We start from the raw sequence: 25,859 nt of genomic DNA, 5'->3' as shown, positions 1-25,859 counted from the left end.
AGGGCACATGACATGCTACCTTAGGGCACATGACATGCTACCTTAGGGCACATGACATGCTACCTTAGGGCACATGACATGCTACCTGAGGGCACATCACATGCTACCTGAGGGCACATCACATGCTACCTTAGGGTACATCACATGCTACCTTATGATACATCACATGCAACCTTAGGGCACATGACATGCTACCTTAGGGTACATCACATGCAACCTTGGGGCACATGACATGCTACCTTAGGGTACATCACATGCTACCACAGAATCAGCATCCCCTACCCCCATCCCCTGTGTCTCCAGGTTTCAGGCTCCTGGTTTGACTCCTGGGACTCAGAGATTCCTCTTGCCACAGGATCACTCTGTGAGGGGGTTCACGGCACTGTCACTGAGATCCAGTGGCCCAGGATGGGGAAGACTCTCGGCAGCTCTCAGCAGTCCCATGGGAAGAAAACTTTCTATCCATGTGAAGTGACTGTCACACAGTCACCAGATTGTAGGTAGCTAGCACATTAGGGCTGAGCTGGTCTAATCCCTGACATAGCATACACACTTTCCAAAGCCACCACTGACTGCAACCTGGGCTCAGGCCAGGGCTCCACCCACTGCCCCAGACTTTATGCAAATCAATATTTACTCCATTTTCTAGAAGCAAGTAGACTAGTCCAGACTCTTGTGACCCCTTTTCTGTCATCTCTTTGAAAAAGACAAGGCATTTGTCTTGCTGTGGTTGAATAGAATCTTCACAGTGTTTTTGTTGCTATTCTAAATTTAGTCTCAGCTCATCACAGGCGAGAGGGAATGACTTATCATCTTCGGTACGATCCCAGGAGCCTCAGGATGGGTGGCCAGTGGCCTTTAGGCCCCATTTGCTCTTTAGATCCTGGTCTGGGGCCAACACAAGCTTCAGTTCAAATTTAGTCACACCCAGATAAGACACCAGAAGCCACCAGCATAGGTCTGTCTCTCGGGGGACTATGGCCAGAGCCCTCCAGGAGGAAGAAGCACAAAGTGCTTGGAACCAATTCTGATGGCACTTAGGAGTGTGGCAGGACTTTCTGTCAGGGTTACAGACGCTGGGAACATGTCAGAGCCCGCCCACACGACAGGGCTGTGCTGTTCTCTGATTGTTCTCCCTGAAAAGGTCATGTGACTGACTGTGATGCGTGGTAAACTCTCTCCTTCACACAGCTCATCGGACATCCTAGAGTTCCCATCTTAGAACCACCGAAGCTGTCCTGGCTGCAGTCCCAGATTCCCAAAAACACCCCCAAAGTTCTCAGGTTTGCCTGAGGCTGAACACACACCACACACAATCCCAGACAATAGAGGCAGTGACAGAATATTGAGTCACAAAGGCAGGCCTGTAGGCACAGAGGAGGTAAACACAGAAAGCCAGATGCCAATATGACACTAATATGACACTAATTTAGTGGTCTGGGAGGGGTCATGTTATTTATTTAGAGAACAAAACTAAATTAAGAAGTCCCTCAGCCAGAGGACAATGGCTTCTGCTGAAGCAGTTAATACATTGTCTTCCTCAGAACCACGTGTACATACATAGACACATGTGCACATGATATCATCCCCCACCCAAAGGCCCCCATATCATAAACAAGCACCAGCAGCCTGTGCACAGTACACACACATACTATGCTCCATATAGTCTACAACACTCTGCAAATGCGACACACAACTGTGCAGGTACTGCACACACAACATCCACACCAAGCATATCACACGTCTACACATATCTCACATAGAACACACACACTCTTCCCCCTTCTATGAGAAACATCCTTGCAGATCAGGCAAATAACCAGAGGAGATACAGTCTGTCTGAGACCCTTGCGCACTCTCATGTCCTTTCTGTTCACCTCCAAGTTTCCCTGTGTAGGACAAGCCCCTTGGCTTGGGTTGCCTGTCTGCTTATCCCCCATCTGTTTAACTGCATTCATGGGTCAATGCCACTTGGTAGCCTGATTAGGGAATATCTTTTGGCTTCCCTCAGTTTCCCAGGAATCCTCTGTTCCCCAGCTCTTGGTTCCCCAGCTGCTCTAGCAGTGGCCTCGGGGTCAGAGAGTGCCAGGAGTCCATGTCCAGGCTTGGGACCCTAGTCCCATCGTAAGGTTTCACATCTGTGACTTGCTAAGATGAACATACTGGAATATCTCACAGTAAAATCAAATGACATCCCATCCAGTCCTCATATTATAAGGACAGAGCATTGGTCTGGCTCGTAGATGGCTAACAAGGTGACTCAGTGGATAAAGGCATTTGTCACATAAGCCTGACAACCTGGATTTGATCCAAAAACCTATGTAAACCATGGTAGAAGAGAATCAGCTTTACAAAGTTGTTGTCTGACATGTATACAATGCCATGCATGCACCCACAGATGTGTTTTACATGTATGTGTGTCCATGTGACTGTATACCACATGTGTGTAGGCAGCTGCAGAGACCAAAGGAAGGTGTCAGGCCCCCTGAGTTGAATTATCGGCAATGGTAAGCCTCCAGACACGGTGCTGGGAACTGAACTAGTCTCCTCTGCAAGAGCAGCAGACACTCTTAACCATTGAGCCATCTTTTTCAGACGCATAAATAAGACGTATAAATCAGAGATGATAACGGAGTATAAGACAGCCATAACGTCAACTCAGATTTAATACTTAGCCATTTGTTACCCACTCTCTATAACCTGGTCTGTCCCAGAACTGTCCTAGACACAGAGATATGACAGAGATAAACAAGATGACAGTCAACTTTCCTTATGGTGCTTAGACAGGCAAACGCATCATCCAGACGCATAGCAGGATGAGCATGAAGGCTGGAGGAAGGGGTATTTACATAATGCAGGGTCAAGAGGTTCAGCCACTCAAATCCTGAAGACAAGATTCTTTGTAGAAGTTGATTGACAGCCTTGCCCTTAGCCCAGCGTGAAGCCACTGTCCATGGTGCCCTTGGCAAATGCTCAGCTCCTCTGCCCCCTCAGCTCCCTTAGTCACAGAATCTGGGCTGAAAGCCTCATCCCTCAGAGTTGTTGCTCTGTATTGACCATGTCCCCCCAAACTCATGCTGGTACCCTAAACTCTAATATGACTTTGTCGGAGGAACTTTCTAGAACTAATTAAGGTTAACTGTTTACCTGAGGGTCCTTATCTGATAGGACTTGTGGCATTTGAAAAATACACACACACACACACTCTCTTCTTTGTTTATTTACCACTACCCCTTACACACACACACACACACACACACACACACACACACACACACACAGAGCAAGCAGCTTGCTATCTAAAGCCAGAAGGGAGCTATTGAGCAACCTGCTCCAGAACTGTTAGGAAATAGAAACTGTTTCCTAAGCTCCAGTCTACAATGTTTTATTGTGGAGGCTAAGTTAGACCAAGGAGGCTGAGAAAGCACAGAGCCCAATATCGAAGGGCCCAGCGTGGCTGCACCTCAGCCAGCAGCACCTCTGACTCTCTTCATCGTTGCCGTCCACTTGAAGAGACTTTGAAACCGTGGACACACTTCTAAAACCCAAATCTTCATATTCTTTAACGCTGGCAGTCATTGGGAGCAGCAAGAATGAAAACGGGGAAGGAGTTGTAAGGAAAAAGGAGGCCAGTAACCATACAGCATATGGCAAGCCCACTGGAGGAACACAGGCTGAGTTGGGAAGACAGTACCATGACAGAGTGCCGGGCCAGACTCCAGCTCCTGTATTAAGATATCTCTCTAGGCCTTAATTTCCCTTTGAGGAAGCTCTACCCCACACAAGCCCAGCCCCAGCAGGCTTGAATAGCAACATTCGTGTACCTATTAGCATACACATTCGTATCCAAGGTCTCAGAGTTTCTGGCCTCTGTATGGTTTTGATAAGTGTTCCTTCCCCTAAGACCTGTAAGTACAAGTTTGGTTTGATGGTGGTGGCCCTGGGAGGGGGTACTGTGGACTTTTAAAAGGTGGGGTCTATGGGAAGTCTTTAGGTCATTCGACCTGTACCATCAAAGGGAATTAATTGTAAGACTATTCTACTTTCTCTCCTTCTCCTCTGGTTCAAACTGTGATCACTCATGATGCCCCATTGCTCCTCAACCCCTTGATTTACTGAGTCACTAGATCTTCAACTTGATCTCCAGAACTATGAGCCAAAATATCTCTTTTCACGTCAGGAGTAGCCTGGGTCTTGTATTAAGTAATGACAAAGGAAAGCTGACTGACAGAGAGTATCAACATTCCTAGATACAATCCATCCTAGGAAATGCAGAAGGTAGCAAGGACAATGTATATTCCCCCACAGAGAGGACTGTGCTCAGCCAGGCCCGGTGCAAGCCTTCAGCCCTGGGGATATTAACAAGAAAATCTTAGCAACCATAGTAATTCTCAGGCCTCCCAAGGTCACTGTGTCATCCCATGGCAGGACTTGTTTTGCTTCTGTGTGATCTGCCTGTTTTCCTTCCAATTATTGGAAGGATTCTATAATCCAAAGTTTTATACATGATGAAAGCGTTTCTACTTTATGAGGGGGAACTACCTTTGGAGACGAAACCCTCAGTAACTTGACTTTATTCTTGTAGGTCCCTTGGTTTTGTGGCTACAACTATGTTTGAATCCCAGTCCTGTACTTCTGGATATCACTAAAGCCACGTTCCTTTAGTCATCAGAGTGTTTGTCAGCGAGGCGGTGGGTAAACCCCTCCTCATCCCTAGAAGTTCCCACTCATTCACCTACCTCGAATGTAAGCAAATGCGGCCAGAGAGTTGCTGACAATAACGCCATCTTTCCGCACAACCCTTGATCCGCTGGGGTTGAATTTCATACCTGCAATGTGAAAAGGCCATTGGTCAGAGCTCCTGTGCCCGTCCTGAAAGTCTCACCGATGTTCTCCCAGGTCTGTCACAGGGATGGAAAGTCTCAGACGTCAAACCATAGGGCTTCTAAGAGACTAAGCTATGGGAGACTCAGAACACCCAGTGTTGAGGCCTGAGTGTGAAGTGTCCCTGTGGGCGCATGCATTTGAAGACTTGGTCCCCAGCCAGCCGTGTGCTTGGGGAGGTTGTGGGTCTTCACTGGAGGAAGGGAGTCATGGAGGGTGGGCCTTGAGCTTTGTAAGCAGCCTCCTCTCTCTATGTGTCCTCTGGTTCTTAACAGTCTCACAGTCCTGCCACCATGATGGCCCATTTCCCTTCCTAAACCAGGAACCCAAACAAATCCTGCCTTCCTGACATTGCTTTTCTCAGGCATGTTGTCCCAGTGACAGGGAAAGGAGCTGATGCCGAAGCCATCTCTGAAAAATATCAAATCATTAAAGGGAATAAAGGGATCTCAGTTCCAACTTCGGGTGCAGTTCATATGCCCTCCTCCAGAATAGAACCCTCTATTCTATCCCAACAATGGCCTCCATCAGGCCGAGTAAATAATCCCTCCATTTACCATGGAACTGCTGTCTGCTCTGTGGACCAGAGATACGACAGACCTGGGGTTAGAGAGGGTGGTGTGTGAGGATTTTCTGATCACACACACACACACACACACACACACACACACACAATGCAAGTCTGGGCTGCTTTCAGATGTGAGACACCAGGATCCTGGTGGATGCTTAGCAAATCCAGATGGAGCAGTATTGTCGTTCAGGGAACCCTGAGAATATCACATAGGGCAGATGCCTCTAAGAAAGATGTGGCTCTCAGGGTTGCATTGAAGGGAGGGTGGGGATCCTTTGGGACCTGGTGGGAACCAAGTGAAAGACAGAGGGAGGCTGAGATGCAGAGCCTGGTGGACAGGGTGGTGTGAACTGGAATGTGGTGGATGTTTCCAGTCCTCACCCCTAGCTTTGGGCTAAGAGCTCTTAGGCCTTGATGTTGTGTTTTCTGTAGCAAGAAGTACACAGGGAAGCAAATCGTGGAGCCAATCCTCTGTCAGGGAGATCACGTCCATGGATTCACTCACAGACAGAAAGATTGCTCAGAAGACATTGGAATGTGTACAGGCTTCTTTCTTGTCATTGTTTCGTAAACTATACAGTAGAACGACATTGTGGATGGCATTGCTGTCCTACTAAGGACTGTAAGCACCCTAGAGACTAAAGTGCACAGAAGGACCGTGTGTGTTCTGTGCAAACACGGGCTGCTTTATTTACGAGGCTTGAACACCTGTTAATTGGACAGTGCTTGGAAAGTTTTAGAATCAATCCCTAAGACAGAGAGGGGAAAAAAGGAGAATGTAAGAGAATGGGGATAAACTTATTCTACTTGTGATTTTAATTCTTTTTTTTGAAACAAAGCACTAGCTGCCGATTGTATGTAACCATCAGCCATGCCCCATTGTGTCAGCAGAGCAGCCCGACACCTCTGTGGCGTCAGCTTCTTCCACTCTGACTTTCTGTGCCCGTTTGACCTCACGTAAAAGGAAATTCTGGGAGTAAGCCATGGAAATTACCGTATTCATCGTCTTTCTCCAGAGAAGGACTTAGGTTAGCAACGGCCGGATCAACTGCCGTGAGTATGTTCTTGGGAACTGAAAACCAAAAAGAAGTATTTTAAAAACATGGTATATTTAAAAAACACCTTTGTATTTAGTATATATGTAAGGTACAATGTAGATAAAGATTTACAAAATACTTTTAGATGACTTACAGCCTAACACACACACACGCACACGCACACACAGCAATATGAGATCATCAAATGCCTAAGACAGGTGAAATCTTAGGCACATGTTGCACTGGTTTTTAAGGAGCTGGGGTTATAGAGACAGCACAGAGCATCAGCTGTTGCAGAGGACCCAAGTTCACTCCTAGCATTACATTGGGCAGCTCATAACTGTCTGTGTAACCTCAGCCCCAGGGGACCCACCTCTCTTTTTTGGTCTCTCCAGGCACCTATATACACATACCTCTCCACAAATATATTTATTTTTATGCACATATACTTAATATAAAACAAATATTTTCTTTTAAAGGATCTTAAAACTGAGAAAGCTGAGGTAACAGGGCTTCAACTTTCAAGCTAGATCAGGCTACACAGCAAGACCCCATCTCAGACAAAGGAGAAAGTAAATAAACCACAGGGCACACATCTAATGGAAAATGTGAGTAATAGAAAGGACACGAGAATGAATCTCAAAACAACGTGCTCCGTGGGAGAAGGCAGTTAGCAAAACCCGTCTATTGCATAATTCTATTTATCTGAACTGCCTAGAAAAGGTAAATCTGGAGACTGAAATTGATTGGTGGGGGGACTGGAGAGCGTGGGACACTTTGGGAGGTGGGTGACGAAAATGTGGGGGCAGTGACACAGCTTTCAGTGTACTGAAGTCCACTGAGGCGTCTCACAGTGGGTGAGCTCAGGCTGGGAGAGCATCAGAAAGCTGTTCAGGGGATCCCAGCATATCTGAGATACAGTGAAGCAAATGGACCAGTCAGGACCAGCTCCAACCCCTGACTGCTCCTGCTCCATTCTCTTCTGCTTTTTCTCTGAACTTCTCATCTTGTCAGTTCATTATAAACCCAGAGGAGCCAGCAATCAGGGCTCACATAGGTCATTAAATATAAGGAAGGATGGTTCGTGAGTGAAAGATCAGAGGTGCAAGGTCATCCTTGGCTATGTAAGGGGTTCAGGACTAGCCTGTACTACTAGAGACACAGAGAAAGAGATAGAGATAGAGACAGAGAGCTAGAGACAGAGAGCTAGAGACAGAGAGAGACAGAGAGGCAGAGACACAGAGACACACAGAAAGACAGAGAGGCAGAGAGAGATAGAGACAGAGATAGGCAGATAGACACAGAGAGAGCGAGAGAGACAAAGAGAGACAGAGACAGAGAGACAGAGAGAGACGGAGACAGAGAGAGAGACAGAGAGACAGAGAGAGACAGAGAGACAGAGAGAGACAGAGGCAGAGAGACAGAGAGAGAGACAGAGAGAGACAGAGAGACAGAGAGAGAGCGCATCAGCAGACACAGACACAAAGAGAGACAGAGAAATAGAGAGGAGAGAGATACAGTTACAAAGGTGACGCACATTGCTGCCAACTGGGAGAACAGAGAGGATGCCAAGTATTCTAGCTGCAGAAAATTGCTTATTTTTATTTTTGCCTCAACCCAGATGGTATCTGGGAGAAGTGGCAACAGGAAGAGGAAGTGAAGCCAACAAAAACGTGGCGAGATCCGCAGCACAGAGACCCTGTAAATCACCCCAGCTACAAGAAAACCCCGCTTCCTTCTCCTAGTGCTTAACTAAATTCTTTTGGAAACATCCCAGGACCAACAAGCAGAGAACAAGCCGTAAATTGTGAACCCCCCAAATCCAGGAGACCCTGGCGCCTTTGTGCCCATCAAGATGAGGGTGGTTTTCTGGAGTGGCGCAGCGGAGGTGCTGGAGCGACACAGCACTGACCCCGGAACACAGCTGTACCAGGACAAATGATTTCTAGCTCAATAACCTTTCACTAATCCCTAGGCTCCAAGAATGCTCTCTCTGATTCCCTGGCAGAAGTAAAGCCCAGGCTGTGCTGCCTTTCCCTGCTGGAAGTGGCATTTCTCTTTCTGGTCTGTCTGTCTGTCTGTCTCTCTGTCTCTCTGTCTCTCCCTCTCCTTCTCCCTCTCCCTCCTCTTCCCCCTTCCCCTCCCCCTCTCTTTCTCTCTGCTAATTTTCAAGATGTGCTGAGATGAGACTCCTTCCCTCCACAAACTTGAGAGGCTTTATAGAATTATAGAGAGACGCTTGGAGCAGACAGGCATTCTGGGATGAGCTATCAACCCACCAGATCATATAGCTGTGAGACATCGGTCACCATAGGAACCTGTCTGTTTACTATGTGAAACACTGCATGCCTGTAATTCTAGCACCTGAGAGTAGAGACAGAAAGATCAAAAAAAAAAAAAAAGTACACAGTCATCTCTGACTACACGGTAACTTTAAGGGCACCCCAGACTACACGAGACCCTGGTTTTTTTGTTGTTGTTGTTTGCTTGTTTTTGTTTTTGTTGTTTTGGTTTTTCGAGACAGGGTTTCTCTGTGTAGCCCTGGCTGTCCTGGAACTCACTCTGTAGACCAGGCTTGCCTCAAACTCAGAAATCCTCCTGCCTCTGCCTCCCAAGTGCTGGGATTAAAGGTGTGCTCCACCACTGCCCAGCAGAGACCCTATTTTTAAAATGTTTCATCAAACTGGTTCAGAATGGATTGTGGTGATGCCAATATTCTTAAGCTGGAAACAGTAATGCTTGCATAATTAGATGGATATTCTAAAAAATAAAAAAAAAAAAACCTAGATTGTATGTTGACCAGGCACTCCACAAGTTTTATCTTGAGATAAAATTGAGCAAAGTCTAATGAATGCTATTCTTCAGGCAGGGGGTGGGTGTGGGTGTGGTGGGAGGCATTGAGGTCTTCCTTGTTGAGCATCCCGAGTTCCCCCCACCTCCATACTCACTTCAGAAGAGTAAGCAATGTGTCAAGATTACAGATTGGACCACCACAGTCCCCTGCACACAGCTGCTGTCTTGCTCATAAGCAACTTCCTGAAGACAGAAGCCAAGTGGAGCAGGGATTTCTAAAGACAGGGGAACAGCATGTGGATGCCTGTGCTGCCTTACATGGCTGCCGAGGGCATGTAGATACGACAGCTGTCAGTAGCACAGTGGGCTAGTCACTGAGGGCCTCTAAGTAGTACCGGAGGGCTGAAAAGGAGCCAAACAGTACTTCTGTGAACTCACACGACACCAGTGCATTTCAGGACTTTGTAAGAAGCAAGATAGAAATAGTTTGTTCTTGGTGACCTCAGCGTTGTCCCTGGATGCTTGTCCTATCCCCACTATCTCCATCCACTGCCAATCTGATTGTCTGATGTGCTCTTGAAACAAATTTAGCCAAAGAAAACCTTATTGCTAATCTGATGTGAATGCCATAAACTAGGACAATGGAGAGAAAGAGTCGGGGGTGTACGAGACAAGCCAGTAGAAACCAGCTGAGCTGACTGATGGCCTCTTTCTGTCAGCAACACAGTAGGGTAGCCACCCTTAGGGGCAAGCGCCTATGTTAATAGATTCTCAGACTGTCCGTTCCTTTGGTTTCAGCTGAAACCATTTTTGGAAAAAGATGCCGTGTACATCCAAAAATATTCTTGCCGGTCGTCATCATTACTGTTCTTTTGAGATAAGGACTTCTATGTAGCCCAGGCCAGCCCTCGAATTCCCAGCAATCCTTCTGCCTCAGCTGCATGAGAGCTGGGATTGCAAGTATGCCCTGCTATGCCCATTTCCTGTCTGACATGAACTGAGCATGCCCAGAGGAGCCCTCATCCACCATTTTCACCTTTTAAATGTCTATTCCAGGACTCTGCTGAACCTACGAATGTTTCAGCTAGCATTCCTGCTTGCGCTAGGAACTTAAACTGAGCATGCGCACTACTGCAGGCCGCCCCCAAGGTGCTTTTCTAGATGACTCTGTGTGTAGGCGCAAATGACCCTGGTGCACTCCTGACCCGCTGCAATTAACCTTTCTCCACTCTTCCCTCTCTTGGTCATGGTCGTTGGCTGTGCCCTGCCCACTATGTACAATTGAAGTGTCATGCACTCCCGTTTGGACATGGCTACCACTTTCCTACCAGGCACGTGTTCCCAGAGCTGGTTGAGGGTTTATTCTTACCACAAGCGTAGGCAACAGTGAGGTATTTTTTCACTCCTGGAAGACAGGGGCTTCCGAAGTGGTAATTATCGACGGGGACCTTACATCTCTGCTTCCCGTAGCACCTCCTGGACAGGACTTGTAAAGCCGTGTAAGACAGGCAGTCTGGAAGGGAAGGGGCAGCGAGAGGGTCAGACTGGTCTGCACTTGGCACCACACAGCTTAGAGCCCTTGCCATACATAAACGCATAGGGCTGATCAACCAGAGACCGGTTCTCTGCTGACTTATCTTACTGAATCACCCAAGATGCTCTGCACCAGCTTAGCCATCAGTCCCTTGGGAGCACTGAGTTTGGCTAAACTAAGTTTGCCAGCCCCGCTGGCACCATCTGGGATCTCCGACGTCGTCTTTGTCAAAGGACCTGCATGTTTGCCTCACACGGGATCTGCAGGTAGGTAACTGGCTATGGATACAGAGTAGAAGAAATACGCAGAACACAGAATGAGGCTCTTTTTCACTTCATGACCGCTACACGGTGACATATCTGCCTTGCTTAAGACTTCCTTCTACATGACCAAACGCTCCACGTGGAATATGTCTCTCCTGCTCAACCTAGTTCCTATTGTCTGGCCCACTGTAGGGCCCCAGTATGCAACTGGTGAACAAGTGAGAAGAATGAACTAGTGAATTCAAGGTCCTGCTTTTAGTACATGATCACGATACCATCGCTAAATTGGATGGATATGCTATGCTATGCTAAGCTCTGATGCTCTCCCAGAAGTTCCAGTGCTGGAGAGCTGAGATGGCTCAGTAGTTAAGTGCTGTTCTTCTAGGGGATCCGAGTTGTTCCCAGCACCCACATGGAACAGCTCAGAGCTGCCTGTAAATCTGGCTCCCTGGGATCTGGTGTCCTCTTCTGGCCTCCAGGGTAAACCATCCTAGCACTGGGAGGAGGAGACGGGTAAATCTCTGGTGCTTAATGGCCAATCAGCCTTGCCTACTTAGTGAGCTCCTGGCCAGAAAGACCTTGTCTCAAGAAACAAGATGGCTGCCATCTAAGGAGCAACACTCGAGGTTGTCCTCCGGCCCATACACACATGCACACATGTGTATTCTTACATATACATGTACAAGTACACCCGCACACACAGAGGCACATACATATACACAACAAAGATAATAGAAGAGGACCTGAAGGGCTGCTGACTCTGTCTCTCCTTGTGATGTCCTGTGCTATGACAAAATGCAAACCCTCGGATGCTGCTGGGAGGTCAGGACCATGGTCTTAGATGTCTCAGCCCTAGCAACTTTGAGCTAAATCCACTCCCATTCTTTATGTTACTTTGTTCCTGCTCTTTCGTTACTAGCAACAGAACACTGGCTACAGCTAAAATCACAGACTAGCACAGCTGCTATGGTTAAGATTCCATGCAATATTAGCCTCAGGGGGAACAGTAGTGACTAAAAGCATGATGTCAGGAGGGCCAGCATCCTTGCAAAGCCTCAATTTTCTCACCTGGACAACAAATGTACTGGTCCACGGGCCAGTGTGATTATCATCTGAAACCCTTCATGGATAGTGTCTAGTGTTGGCACCCAAGGGACCTGGTCACCATCAGTGCCATCAGGCCACTTGGTTTTAGACTGGCTCTTAAATGTCCTCCTACAACCTTTGTACAGAATTACTCCTCAGCTTGGCACTCCTGGGAGGTAGACAGGCCTAGAGAAAGTTCTTTCAGTCATCAAAGACAAGAGCTCGATGGGGGTGTTAGACCCTGATCTCTTCCTCTTTCTCTTTTTTTGATGTCATGGTCATGACATCACAAGGATGGTGGCAGAGGCCATTATGATTAGTAGGGAAAAGTAGGGTTTGTTACCCCAACATATTTATTAGGAGGTCCTTCCCAACATGATATGAATTAACATACTTTTAAAATGGAGAAGTATAAGCAAATTTGCTTGGTTTAAAAATGACATTTTTTTTCGTTTCCTTGTTTGTTTCTTTTTGTGTGTGTGTGATTTATTTTTTTTTTAATCAAATTGTAAGTTTTACTTATTCACACAGGGGTTATAAACACTAAAAGGCAGGATGTGGGGAAGGGGATGACACTGGAGTGTGGGTGTTCAGGGGGAATACAGATATCTTTCAGAACAGGGTATCGGCTGGGTGAAGGTTCAGGGGACAGGTCACTATGACTCTGCATATGATTCACTTGTCCTTATCTAAGTTGGTACTATCCACCAAGGCTACCTATTTACAAGGTCTATGACTACTCAGTCTGGTAAATTTCCACAAAAGCTGCCTGCTTACAGTAGCATATAGCCATCTATTTCAATGTTTTTCCACAGAGACCCAAGACTTGGTGTTAGTATACATGTATGACAGGCCTATTGCTGATTTTAGGCCTATGGCTGATTTTAGGCCTTCAGTGTATAAGCAGGGCTGCCCTACTTATAAGTATAGAAAGGCTGTGACAATTCTAATCCTGCGAAGGCGGGGATAGAGGCCTGACCTCCAGTAATTGAAGGAGACTTTGTAATGGCTCCAGTCCCCTGTCATTGTCCAGTGAGGCATGAGGGCCATACCCGTCCCGATGTCTTTTTCCTAGAGAGGGGATACTTTTGACATCAACCCCAATGCAATCAGGCTAAAAACAACATTTTTAAAAAAGGTAGTGCTACATTCTGTAGCCCAGGTTAGCCTTGAACTTGTGACAATCCTCCTGACTCAGCCCTCCTAAATGCTGAGGTTTTTAAGGGTAAGTCCCCATGCTTAGTAACCTTCTTAACATGTTCTCCTTATCCCATTGTTGAGACAAGGTTTCACTGTATATGGCAAGCTAGATTAGAACTGGTAAGCCTCCTGCCTCAGCCTCCTGAATCTTGGTTATTATAAGCCTGGGCCACAAAATAAACTTCCATAAATGTAAAGATAAAATCTGGGTTGAAATGGAAACCAGTGTTTAAATGGTAAGAATCTTTAGGTATATTTTTAAAAACTGTAAAAGTTTCTATAACATTATTCAAACTGTTCTTGGGACAACTTAGCATTTCCCAAATACTACAGAGCATTTATCTGGGGAATAACCCCAACCCTCTCAGTGTTCTTCCATACTACTTTCTTGTTGCTTTGTGAGTTGTGTGCAGGAAGCTTAGAAGGTATGTTTTTGTCTTCAGAAACTTCATTATTATTTAGGTTTATGAGATAAGAGTATTTAACAGTTAAAAACATTGTTCAGGGGCTGGAGAAATGGCTCAACGATTAAGAGTCTCTTCTGCTTGTCTAGAGGACCTAAGTTTGGTTGATCACATTGAGATCTTGACACCCTCTTCTGGTCTTCTTGGGTACTGCACACACACACACACACACACACACACACACACACGCAAATAAAAAAATTTTTTGAAGTTGTTTCTTCTAAGCCACAATTCACATGTACACACAAAACACTAAAACAAGCCCTTTTCTACTAAACAGTAAAGCCCTCAACTCCCTAGAGAACATGGATGGATGTGACTCTCCAGAGGGCACAGATGGATGTGATCCCTCCAGAAGCTGCCTGTAGAAGAAAGACTGCACCTGTATAAGCTTACATTTTTATTTTAGAACTCAGAGTTTTTAGATATGCTAGTCTCATTGTTTCCTTTTACGAATTATACAAGAGTTTGTATTTTAAAATATAGATAAAACAACACTGGAGAGAAAAATCCCCAGCAATTCCTGCTTGTCAGGAAGGAAACCTTCCCTGCCTGTTCATCTTTAAGGACATCTTTCTGAGCCAAGTGTGGAGGTACATGTTCATGATCCCAGCACCTGGGAGGCGGAGACAAGAGGATCAGAAGTTTGTGTCATTCCTGAGCTACAGGTGACCCTTTTCAAAACAAGAGAGAGAGTTGGAGAGCCAGATCAGCAGTTAAGAGCACTGGCTGCTTTTGCAGAGGACCCGGTAGTGTTCCCAGTACCCACACAGTGGCTCACAACCATCTGTAACTACAGTTACATGGATCTTACTGCCTTCTGACCTTCACAGGTACCAAGCAAATAAGTACATATACACGAGCAAAGCACTTGTGCACACATACCAAAATAAACAAATATGAAAAAATTAAAGAACTCCTTTGCCACTTTTCTCTGTGTAAACATCTGTCCCCTCAATGGTGTCACGTGTATGTAACTTTGTGTGTGGCTCTTCCCCTTAATTAATATGTTTGGGAACATGCAAACATGAGCTTTGAGACATTTATTTTTAGTTATGTGGAAGGTTAGTGTGTAGGTGTGTGCATGTAAATGCTGTTGCCCGTGGAGGTCAGAGATGTTGGGATGGTCCTGGGGCTGGTGGAACAGGTGCTTGGGCATCTAGTTTGAGTCCTTACATGCTCTAACCACTGAGCCCTCTCTCCAGCCTCATCAGCTTTGTTTTTAAAGGCTGCGCCAATTTTAATCCACTTGTAATACCCAGGAGGACATTTGGGGGGGGGAGTTCTCCCATTTTTAACACAGTAAGCAATGTCACAATGAATCTGCTTAGAGCTAAATATTTGTAGGCCAATATGGGACTTTCCATAGGAACTCATGGTCATAGATTACCCTGTCAAAGGCCCAAAGCATGAATGCTGTGACCCACTGACAAGCTATTACTTAGGGAAATGGTACCATTGTGTACTGCTGATCAAAAAGAATGTTCTGGAAAGCTTATGTTCTCTTAGAGCTGCGAAGAAAGACATGCCTGAGCATTTGAGGAAAGGAGTTGTTATTAGTGTTTTTGTGGACCAGGGTTGCATGTTGCCCTGCCTGGCATAAAACTCATATGTAGCTAAGGCTGGCCTTGAACTTCTGCTCCTGCTGCCTCCATCTCTCCAAGTACTGTCAATATAGACATGCATCAACATGCCTAGTCTATGCAATGCTGGGATCAAAGCCACAGCCTGGTGCTCGCTAGGCAAGCTCCCCTAAGTGAGCTCCATCCTCCGTCCATCCTGAATACAGTCTTTAAGACTGATAGAAAACAACCACCTAGGTCTAAGCTCTGAGGACCACTGCTGACAGATTCTGAACATCGTCAACGCTTTAGCAACAGAACTTACCTTTCCTCAAAGACTTTATCTCATCTCCAGAGACTTTATCCTAGCCGTGACCTCAGGAAGTGGCCAAGGTAATTCAGGTCTGACTCAGAGCTGGCTGTGCCCTTATTGAGGCTGTGCTCTGAACCATTCCCAGGATTTTGTTGTTTCTTTAAAGGTGGTTATTTCCCGCCCACACGGGTTTTGCTTCTGTTGCTGCCAAGCTCCCTCCTCCCCAATACATGTGATAACAAGATATTCCACCACTTGAATTCTTACTTTTTGGCAATTGTTTAACACTAGGACTGAAGTTAATCACTCTTGCAAGCCTGTGTTTATTTAGATAATTGGGCTGGCTGCTCTTAAGTGGCCCTGTCTTGGCAGTGGAGAGTTCCTGGCACCTTGATCTTGGCTAAAAAGCCCAGGCCTGCCCACACTTGGCCTTGGGACAGCCTTAGCCTAGCCTTTGAGGCCCATTGTGTGGTTTTTCATTCTCTTATTAAGGAAGTAGCAGAATCCCTGGAGCCCACCCAGAAAATGTGACCATAGCAGGAAATGACACATAGAGGCAGAGGCGCACCCTGGTGCCCAGTTCTTTGGGAAGGCTCCCTCCCGGCTCAAGTTAAAGGGTTGCTCTGGCTGCTGCTCAGAGGGCCAGCGATGGCGCATTGAACTCACCCCTTTCTTTCCCTTTCCATTCTCCCAGATGAATTTTAGTGGTAACAGGCCTGACTCACTTCAAGATCTTTCAGAAATGCCTCTGGCTGGGCTACCTTTAATACAGAGAACTCAGACCTCATTCTGTCCAACCCCACAGGACTGTAAGATGTCACTTTCCATTGTCACTTATTAGCTGTAACCTCCTTCTTTGATATTCATTTGCTAGGGCAGCAGCAGTGCACACCCAGAAGTCTGCTTCTTGACTTTTGTGGACCTTGGAGGTCTAAGACTGAGGTGCTATCAGGGATGACTCCATGGGGCCTCTGGGTGGCTTGTCTGTCTTCACGTGACTGTCATACTGCCCATGCCCGTGTCCTGGCTTCCTCTTATTATGAAGGCACAAATCCAATTGTTCAGGGCCCACTTTAATGACCCCATGTCACCTTAAGCTCCCCTTTAAAGGTCCTATCCATAAGTAAAGGCACTGGCAGGAAGGATTCCAGTGTGAGTCCTGCTGGGGCATCCGAATAGTACTCAAGTTTGCAGCCAGAGTTATTTCCAGGAATTTATGTTCATGAACACCCTCTTCCCATGTGCCTGGTCTACACAGTATAGCAGAGGTGAGGTGGTTGGCTTCTTATTCTTTTACACCCATTCCCAGAAGAAGCCATCTGAGGCCTGTGAGGAGAGGAACTGAAGTCTGTTACCAACAACCAGGGCCAACCTCCCCCCATCAGTGACGGCTTCCCCCTATCAGTTGGCCACCTTGTGAGCACAGCCCTCCAACCAGAGACGTAACCTCGTAACCTCGAGAGACCTCCCCGCACCAAAAGCAAGAAACTCTGCTCTCAGCTAGCCCTGAATTCCTGCCACACAGAGTCTGCAAGATGATACGTGTTTTATCGAAGCCTGTTAAAACGTGGAGTGTTTTATTACAGAGCAATAGGAAGTGAATACGCAGGTTGATTTTTAGGAATGTGTGGCTGAGGGGGTGGATTCGGGACTGAGCAGTGGGCAGGAGTTAGGAAGAGAATTTTGGAGAAAATGTAACGGGGTTGACGAAAAATTCAGTATCCAGTGACCCTATACTCTGAAGTCAAGAGAAGCTTCAGTGTGGGCTGCCCCAGCTTAACCCTGGATGGATACAGTAGGCTAGATGTCCCCGCCTGACCTGCCCCAGCCATTGATTTAGACATCAAGCAATACCCGATTACCCTTCTCTATGCTATGCCAAATGAATACAACTATCTGTATGTATGAAACAGATAGTCGTGAGAAGTACTACCCCAAATGAGGCTGTGCTGTGCAATCAATCCTGACCACCTCGGCCCCTGCCTTCCCATCTGTGGCCTGGTCAGATGGGACATGGTGCTCACCATCTTCTCTGTGGTTCCAGAACACAGTTGCAGACATGAGCTCTCTCACATTCTTGTGCTAAGAGAGTGTGTTCCATTGATAGTCAGACACTGGGGCATCTCTGGAGGTGCATATCACAGCACAGTGGAATCACCCCTGTGTCTTCAAGTGTGGCAAACACACACATATTAAAATCTACCATGGGGGTGGGGAGGTCTCTCTTAGTCACCCAGTCAGCTCCTCTCAAAACCGGTCTACATATTATACAGGCAGAACCAAAGTGGTCAGCAGTAATAAAACTCGGGGCTATTAATAACAGCATTTTTAAAAGGAGATATGAGTTGGGAGGGAGATAGGTTGGGAGGTCCAGCGGGAGTTGAATGGAGGTGGTATGGTATGGATGAGAGCAGAATGTACTGTATACACATATGAACATTTCAAATAATAAATAAGATGCTATTTAAAGAAGCCAGTAGTCAGCTCTATGTAGCATATGGAATATTTACAGTAGGAAAACCATTCAAGGGTTAGTTACTCTCTGCTCTGCCAAGAGCTTAAAAAATTATGAACTCACTCAATCAGTCAATCAGTCAGTCGATCAGTCAGTCAGTCAAGGGGATGAAATGGGGAAAAAGGTTAGAAACAACGTATAACAGTACAATGTACACATGGTATATACATTGTATATATCCATAATCCAAAGAAGGCAAATTAAAGCAATATTATGGAAACCTTCAGGAAAATCAAACATCAGACAGCCAAAGTTGCAGGGCAACCCAAAAGTTATGCCTCAATATTTATATATGCAGATTGGTACACATGTGCTTGTATGAACAAATTGATAAGTTTATACATATAAATCAGGAAGCACTCTGATGATATAAACAAGCCCCACCCACTTCTAATATAAAACATGTGGGGATTTATTCCAAAGAAATAGCCCACAAAAACTACGAGCACGCACTCGCCTACAAAATGTATTCTGAAACTCAGAAACAAAAAAACTCTCTCAATAAAGAATCTTCTAAGCAAGATGGTAGGCAGTGTTGGTGCCTTCTTGGCCACATGGAAAAAGACCCTTGCTATGAAGCTAAAGGAAAGGAGGCCAAAGGATAACTACAAAATGTATTCTAAGACATCAGGACTTAGAAGAAATCCAGAAAAATAAATATCTTGTCATTTAATGGTCAAAATTGCAGCTGAGTCGTATTATTTATTACTGTTTGATGTTGCTATTGTGTCTGTGCCAAAGACAACGGGTGATGTTCTAAAAGTTTGAGAAATATCTTCCTCCCAGTCTTTGAATGCAGAAGCCATGCTGAGCTGTTGTGGAAGTCAGAATGGTCCATGAGCCCTATGTGCCTGGCAGGCCATCTCATCTCCACCAAAGCACGGGCTTGCAGAGGGCTGTGCTGAATCTAAAGCCAGACCTGCCAGACTTCAGCTCATATGCATAGGAAAATACACAAATCAACCTGGAAAGCCAGATGCTCTGGGGCACCAACCACAGGGCTCCCCTTTACAGGCCCCAGCACTCATGTGCTCATCTATCTGAGCCTAGGCCAGGTCTAGGGTAAAGGCCAAATGTGCCTTCCCCCTTCTTCAAAGCCATTTGCCTGAGCTCCAGGAATGGCTGGGAACAGAGAGCGGAGAACACACACACACACACACACACAAACTGGCAGCCTGTGGCCCGGATGTGGCCTTGTAGGTATGTTGTCTTTGGCTTATTCAGTGTTTTAAAAATTGGAACATTTCACATTAAAAATAAATGGATTTCCAGCATCTCAGGAGAGCTTAGAGGCTGTGATAACACCAAGCCCGTATCCCAGCCTGCAACCCAGAGCCAAGGATGGGCACAGAGCCAGGCTTTCAAGGGGCCCTGATTCACTCACTCACGGAAGGTTCACAGGGCAACCATCCTGTGACAGGCGACACTCTGGTTGCTGACACAGTCCCTGCAGAGCTCAGCATCTGAGAGGATGAGCCACCTACTCAGTCCATGGAAGTTTTTACCATGAAGACAGAGTTGATAACAACTGTTCTGGCAGGTAGGTGACAAGGAAACTTCTCCAGTGTCAGCCAAGGTGACTTCGAAGAAGTGTGACAGATCTACCCACATATGGTGACAGAACAGCCAGAGATCATGAGGGGATAGAGAGGAACAGGACCACAGCTGGCTTCTGTGTCTAGTTACAAGGGGCAGAGTACAGCATTGTACACAGTGCGGGTGTGGCCTGCTTAATGAAGGTGAAACCTTCCAGATGTTGCTCAGTAGAGAAAGGAGGGTGGACCCCGTGGTCCAGATGAGAGATGCCCAGAGTGCTCTGGGAGCCAAGAGGCCAGGTTGGAAATACACTGTCACCAGCAGGAGACTGTAGAGTCAGAGAGGAGGTGGATGGGCCACCTGGCGAGACAGGAAGTGTGTTTTGTCACTTGGGTGACAAAGTTTATTTATACAAAAGGGACAAACTGAGGAGTTTTTTAGGGAGTATTTTCCAGGTGCACACAGCAACTATGATGAACAGAATACCTGTCCAAAGAGTAAAAATTTCTTAGCATCCAGCTTGTCAAAGAAATGTATTAGCCAGCAAAGGTTCGAGTCTTCTAAAAGATTCATTTATTTTTACTTTACGAATGTGAGTAAAAATGGACGTAAGCCACCTATGAGCTCCGTGTGTGTGTGTGTGTGTGTGTGTGTGTGTGTGTGTGTGCGCGCGCGCGTGTGTGTGTTGGGGGTTGGGGGAGATACATGCCTGAACAGAGGCCAGAGGTCAGCATTAGGCATCTTCTTTTGCTCTCTACCTTTATTTTTTTGACAAAAGATCTCTCTCTAAATCCAGATCTCATCAATTAGCTAGATTGGTTGGCCCTAAATGCCCAGGTACCCCCCTGTCTCTGCCCCCCAGTACTGGGATTTCAGGGGTATACCCCCACACTTGACTTTTTAGTGAGATTGCTAGGGAGCAGAGCTCAGGTCCTCTCAACTCCTCATGCTCGCATAGCAAGCATTTTACCACCAAGCCTTCTCCCCAACTCTGCATGCCCGGTTCTGCCCCAAGGGATGAGTGCAGACTTGAGGTTTCCATGTTTGCTCCTCAGGAGCCCTGACTTTCCTGTGAGACCTTCCCACTGCAGCACCCAGAGAAGGAAGGCTTCGGACATCCTTAGAGCTTCGTCTTCATTGCTGCGTGTGCTGGGGACACTGTGCCGAAGAGCTTGGTGAGGGACAGGGTCAGCAGGTTTCTTTGGTCAGAGCATTCTCACATGCTAAACCAGGACAAGATCTTCAAGCCACACATCTTCTGTATCTGCCAGGTTATCGCTGGTGTTGCAGCTCTGGACCTCCCTGAGGATTCCTCCAACTCTCCAGGAAAACCTGGGGTCTACCACTTCGCTTGGTTGCTTTCTTTTCTCAGGAAGTGCACCTCCCATCCAGCTCCCTCGGAATGGGAATATCCGTAGCCACTTGGTGAGCACAGAGCACTCAGCTAGTGGATCTGCCTACTTGGCTGGAAATCTGTGTGCTCGGAAGGACAGCTGCGACACTTGTTTGTTGTGGATCCGTAAGACACACATTAGATTTAATAAGCCTGAGAAACAGGGTGTCCTTCACCCAGGTTAAGAAATGATGTCGAGCCAGTGGGGTAGCTGAGGGAGTGAAGGGGCCTGTCACCAAGCCTGATGACCAGACTTTGATCCCTGGGACCCACTGGGTAGGAGGAGGGAGTCAACTCCCACATGCTGTTCCTTACCACTGCGCATGCACGATTATACAGTGAGTGAGCAAATGTAAAAATAGTCTTTAAAAGAAATGGTATATGGAAAGAGGCTCAGGAGAGTGTATAAAGATACAGAACCCACGGCATCCTGCATGTGAATCCTCTCTTGAATACCAAAAAAAAAAAAAAAAACTGAGAGGAAAAAAATTAAAAAGATCCTATTTTGCTATCAAGGGTCTCTTGTCTAGTCACAGAATGCATGTTGCTCATGACATCCTTACAGGGAGGTTAAGAAAATGACAGAAACAGTTCTAAATGAGATGACTCTACAGCCTGGGGACAACAGCTAGCCTAGGAATGGAAGGCTCCTACACAGCCCAGGCCATGGTCCCATCTCCTAACTCAGGAGACATGGAGACACTGAAGAAAGAAACCCCCACAGCTCCCGTCTCAGCACATTCAAAGTGATTTGAGAGAGAGGGCTGAATTGGTCACTCACGGGTCACTTGGGGATGGAGCAGCGAGTGGAGCCTTTAACAGTCGGGACTGACCCTTACAGGTGCCTTTTGGCCCACTTGGGAATGACACATGCGACACAGAAGACTGACTCCCTATCTAGAAAAGAACAGCTGAGCACTGATGCCTTTGGGGCCTGCCAGGGCTGGCCTGTGACAGATGTCCACCAGTGAAATGGCTCAGCAAGTAAAGGCCCTTGCTGCCAAGCCTGCCAACCTGAGCTAAGTCACTGGGACCACCATAGTATGGAGAGAACCAATTGTTACCTGACCATCCGATCCGTATGTATGCTCTGGCACGTGCAAATAGCCCTTTCCATATAAATAGATAGATACAATTAGAGAGAGAAAGTACATATGGGCCTCTATCCCTACAATTTTTAGTTATTATAATGAAATACTTGAGGCTGTGAACTTTAAAGAAAAGAGGTTTATTTTGACTCACAGCCCTGGTCCAAGGTCAAGGGTCCATACTTAGTTATAGACTTCTTAATGGCAGGAAGAAGCACAGGGCTTCACACAGCTTCACACACAAGTGTGTGCCTCTTCTGATCTCTCCTTCCTCTTCTACAGCCACCAGCACTGAATCACGTGCTCTCTCTACTCTGATGACTCTACCTAACCCTGAACACTTGCCCAAAGGTCCCACTTCTAAATATCACAGCGGGATTCAGCTTCTTCCTGCTTGGTACCTTCCAGTGGGGAGTTTCAGCACATGAGCCCATGGGGGCACACTAAAATCATATGTAAGCCACAGCACCCTTCTCCATCCACCTCACAATGCAAAATACTGTTTCTGTTCCCAAGAGTCCTACAGCCTTAGCTCAGTCTGACATTCATTTAAAAGCCTCAAGGTTCATTAGAGACTCAAGCTGACTCTCAGCAGTTGTAAACCTGTACAGTCAGAACAAGTTCCATTTCCAAGATCCAAGGGTGAAACATGGGTAGTGTTCCTGTTTCAAAGGAAGGAATGGAAAAGTGGGAAAGAATATTCAGCCCAAAGCAAGACTAAAATCCTGCAGGGCAAACACTAAATCCTAACATGCCAAGACCAGCCTCTCTCACACACTCTGAGGGGAGGGTTCTGAGCCTTGCTATAGCTTCCTGGCCACGGGGCTGCTCTTCTGCAGCCTTCCTCACTGAAAGCTGCAGGTGCCCATGGCTATACCTTCCTCAGATGGACATAGCCCTGGCTCTGAGGAAGGAAAGGGAGAGCAGAACTGAGTGAGACCTGGGAGGCCTTAAGCAAAGAAGGAAAAAATAGGGTATGAGAAAAACTTGTGAGCTGAGACTAGAGGATGCCCGCTAGAATTGCCTACAGGCACTCCAGGAAGTCTGAGATGAACTGTGGCTTTTTATAAGCTAACACTAACAGTGTGTGAGAAAGTCTGCCCAACGCAAATTAACAGAGCCCTCAATTGTGAGGTGTAAAAGTCCACAGGACTTATACAGTTGAGGCGTCTTCTGGCTTGCTTTCTTGTGAATGCATTTTTTTTTTTTTTTTGAGACAGGGTTTCTCTGTGTAGCCCTGGCTGGCATGAACTCACAGAGATCTGTCTGCCTCTGCCTCCCAAGTGCTGGGAGCAAAGGCGTGCACCACCACTGCCCGGTTAGAATGCATTCTTAATAAATTCCTCACTTTGCTTCCTTCTAAGCCCATCCAATTCCTTGTTCCAAACACCCCGGCAGGTGCTCACTAAACTCCTGCACCCACCAATTTAAGCTACGTTATTTCTTGCCTCACTTGGGGGCTTTCCACAGGGGCTCCAACCCATGGTTAACTTCTGTCAGGGTTCCCTTTGAAACCTCAGGGGAAGTTACCGTGGCATCACAACTGCACACCTAAAATTCCAGCCTGGCCTGGATGCCAAGGCACCCACAGGAGCTGCACTGCACGCAGGCCTGTTTGACTCCAGGCCTTTTTCCAGTTGTTCTGACATCAGCAACTGGCTGGCTTCTGTCCACACTAATCTCTCCAGCAAATGTTTTTCCAACCACACCTTTATAGCTTGTTCTTTGGTCCCTCCTCGGCCAGACTGAGAGGTTTTCAAATCTTTCCCTTTGGTCCTGAGTTTTACTCTAAATCTGACTAAAAGCAGCCAATAATAGCCACACAGCAGCAAGAATCTTGGTTGGTCTGAGATCTTGTTTACCCAGTAAACAAGCTTCAGCTTCTCAAGTGGTGTTCCACGGGGTTTTAGGGTGTGGACCCCACACAGCAGGGTTCTTGGCTATTTCATATAAGAACAACCTCTTTCCTATTTTCTAAGAGGCTTCCCGTTTCCATCTAAGACTTGCTAGTCTCTTCTGAACCATCTCTAGAACTCCCCAGTAGTATTTGCCTTCTATCAATATAAACTTTCCCCAACCCATTTCCCCAGACTCCTGTGACCTCTGCCCATTATCCAGTTTCAAAGCCACTTCCACATTCTCAGATATAGATACAGTAATAACCTCATATACTTTCAGTGCAAATTTTCTGCATTAGTTTTCTGGGTTTTGTTTCATTGTAACAAACTATCCAAACCTAGTAACATTGTAAAGAAAAAAGGCTTATTTTGGTTCATAGCTCCAGTCCCAGGGTAGGAGCCAGTATCTGATGATGACCTTGCTGGCAGATTCTAGGCAGTACTGAGTACCACACAACAAGAGACAGGAATGTCTCCTCTGGCCTCACCTCTTCTTATAAAAGATGTTGGGGGCTCTACACTGATAACCTGATTTGCCCCTAATCACCTCCAAAGTTCAGGCCTCTAAATGCCTCTGTAACATTAAGTTTCCAGCATTTTGATATGGAAATTCTTCCCATCAGAGATTAAATTTTAGGACATGATTCTTGGAAGACATGCAAGCTACATCTGAACATCATAAGGCCTTCAAGGGATGTGCTCCCAGCAACAATACAGTATGCTATATATTTGTATCATATAGTATAGGTGTAATATTATAGAAGGTATTATAAACAGTCTTTTGACACTGGAACATGGCATTGATGTCCACAGATGTGTTGGGCCCTTTTCACATCTATGTTAGGATGTGAGTGACTGATGGGCAGCAAGGTGGACACTCCTGGTAACACAGGAAATATACCCGCATCTGTTCAATAGAGGAACTTTCCCCCTAGGTATTTCCCATTTATTCATGGACAAACCCACAACTGCAGAACTTGGGCACATGGAGGGCCAACTGTATCCACCCCTTCCTCTTCTGTTTACTTACAGCCTCCTTCGGCATTGCTGGAAGGCACTCTATCGCTGGGTAGATTATTGGCCTCAGATGAGTTCCCAGTGCCTAGAAGAAGCCCTGCATACAGCAAGTGCTCACTATTTTCTCCATGTAGCATGACTGAACCACTAAGAGATTCAGGACTATGGGGCAGAGAGGCCCTTATAGCACCTTGACTTTCCCTCTCGTGCAGGTACAAGCCACATTTCATTGCTGGCCCAGGACCACAATCCACTCAGACAACAACCTAATTACAGCCAAATAAAATCACCTACCAAAGGGGGGCAGCAGCTCCGCTCCGGAGGAACAGATGTCTCTTTGCTGGGTCCTCCGGCCATAGGCGGCAGAGTAGATGTTGAGAAACTTGGACTCGTGGCAGTGCAGCTTCAGCTCCTGGTCTTCACACACTGTCTTGTTTTTCAACTCATCTAGAGAGGAAGCAGAAATCGGTGACAGATTAGCCTCGCTGAGAAGAAATGGCTGAGGACCCAACAGCAGACGCATTGGAGCCGGTGGCTCATGCCCACAATCTCAGCATTGGGGAGGTGCCCACAGGAGGATGGGAAGCTCAGGGAAATCCTCACACCCCCAGATGTATAGCAAGTGTGAGGCCATTTGGGGATATATGAGAGAGAGAGAGAGAGAGAGAGAGAGAGAGAGAGAGAGAGAGAGAGAGAGAGAGAGAG

General features: G+C 46.6%; 1 protein-coding gene across 3 annotated transcripts in view; it reads right to left on the bottom strand.

Annotated features, from left to right (window-relative positions):
* Eva1c (eva-1 homolog C) overlaps positions 1-25,859 on the bottom strand; it is a 75,410-nt gene that overhangs the window by 2,599 nt on the left and 46,952 nt on the right. For 2 of the 3 annotated variants that reach the window (XM_028756387.1, XM_028756389.1), the window contains 4 exons: positions 25,449-25,601; positions 10,655-10,798; positions 6,450-6,527; positions 4,740-4,829 (listed from right to left, as the gene is read on the bottom strand). In XM_028756387.1, the coding sequence (XP_028612220.1) occupies positions 4,740-4,829; positions 6,450-6,527; positions 10,655-10,798; positions 25,449-25,601 (465 nt within the window). The remainder of the gene's footprint in view (positions 1-4,739; positions 4,830-6,449; positions 6,528-10,654; positions 10,799-25,448; positions 25,602-25,859) is intronic. The other variant, XM_028756388.1, reaches the window with a different exon arrangement.

Source organism: Grammomys surdaster, unplaced genomic scaffold, assembly GCF_004785775.1.
Source record: "Grammomys surdaster isolate TR1022 unplaced genomic scaffold, NIH_TR_1.0 126118, whole genome shotgun sequence".
NCBI classification, from domain to species: domain Eukaryota; kingdom Metazoa; phylum Chordata; class Mammalia; order Rodentia; family Muridae; genus Grammomys; species Grammomys surdaster.
This window is presented reverse-complemented; position numbering and strand designations above follow the sequence as displayed.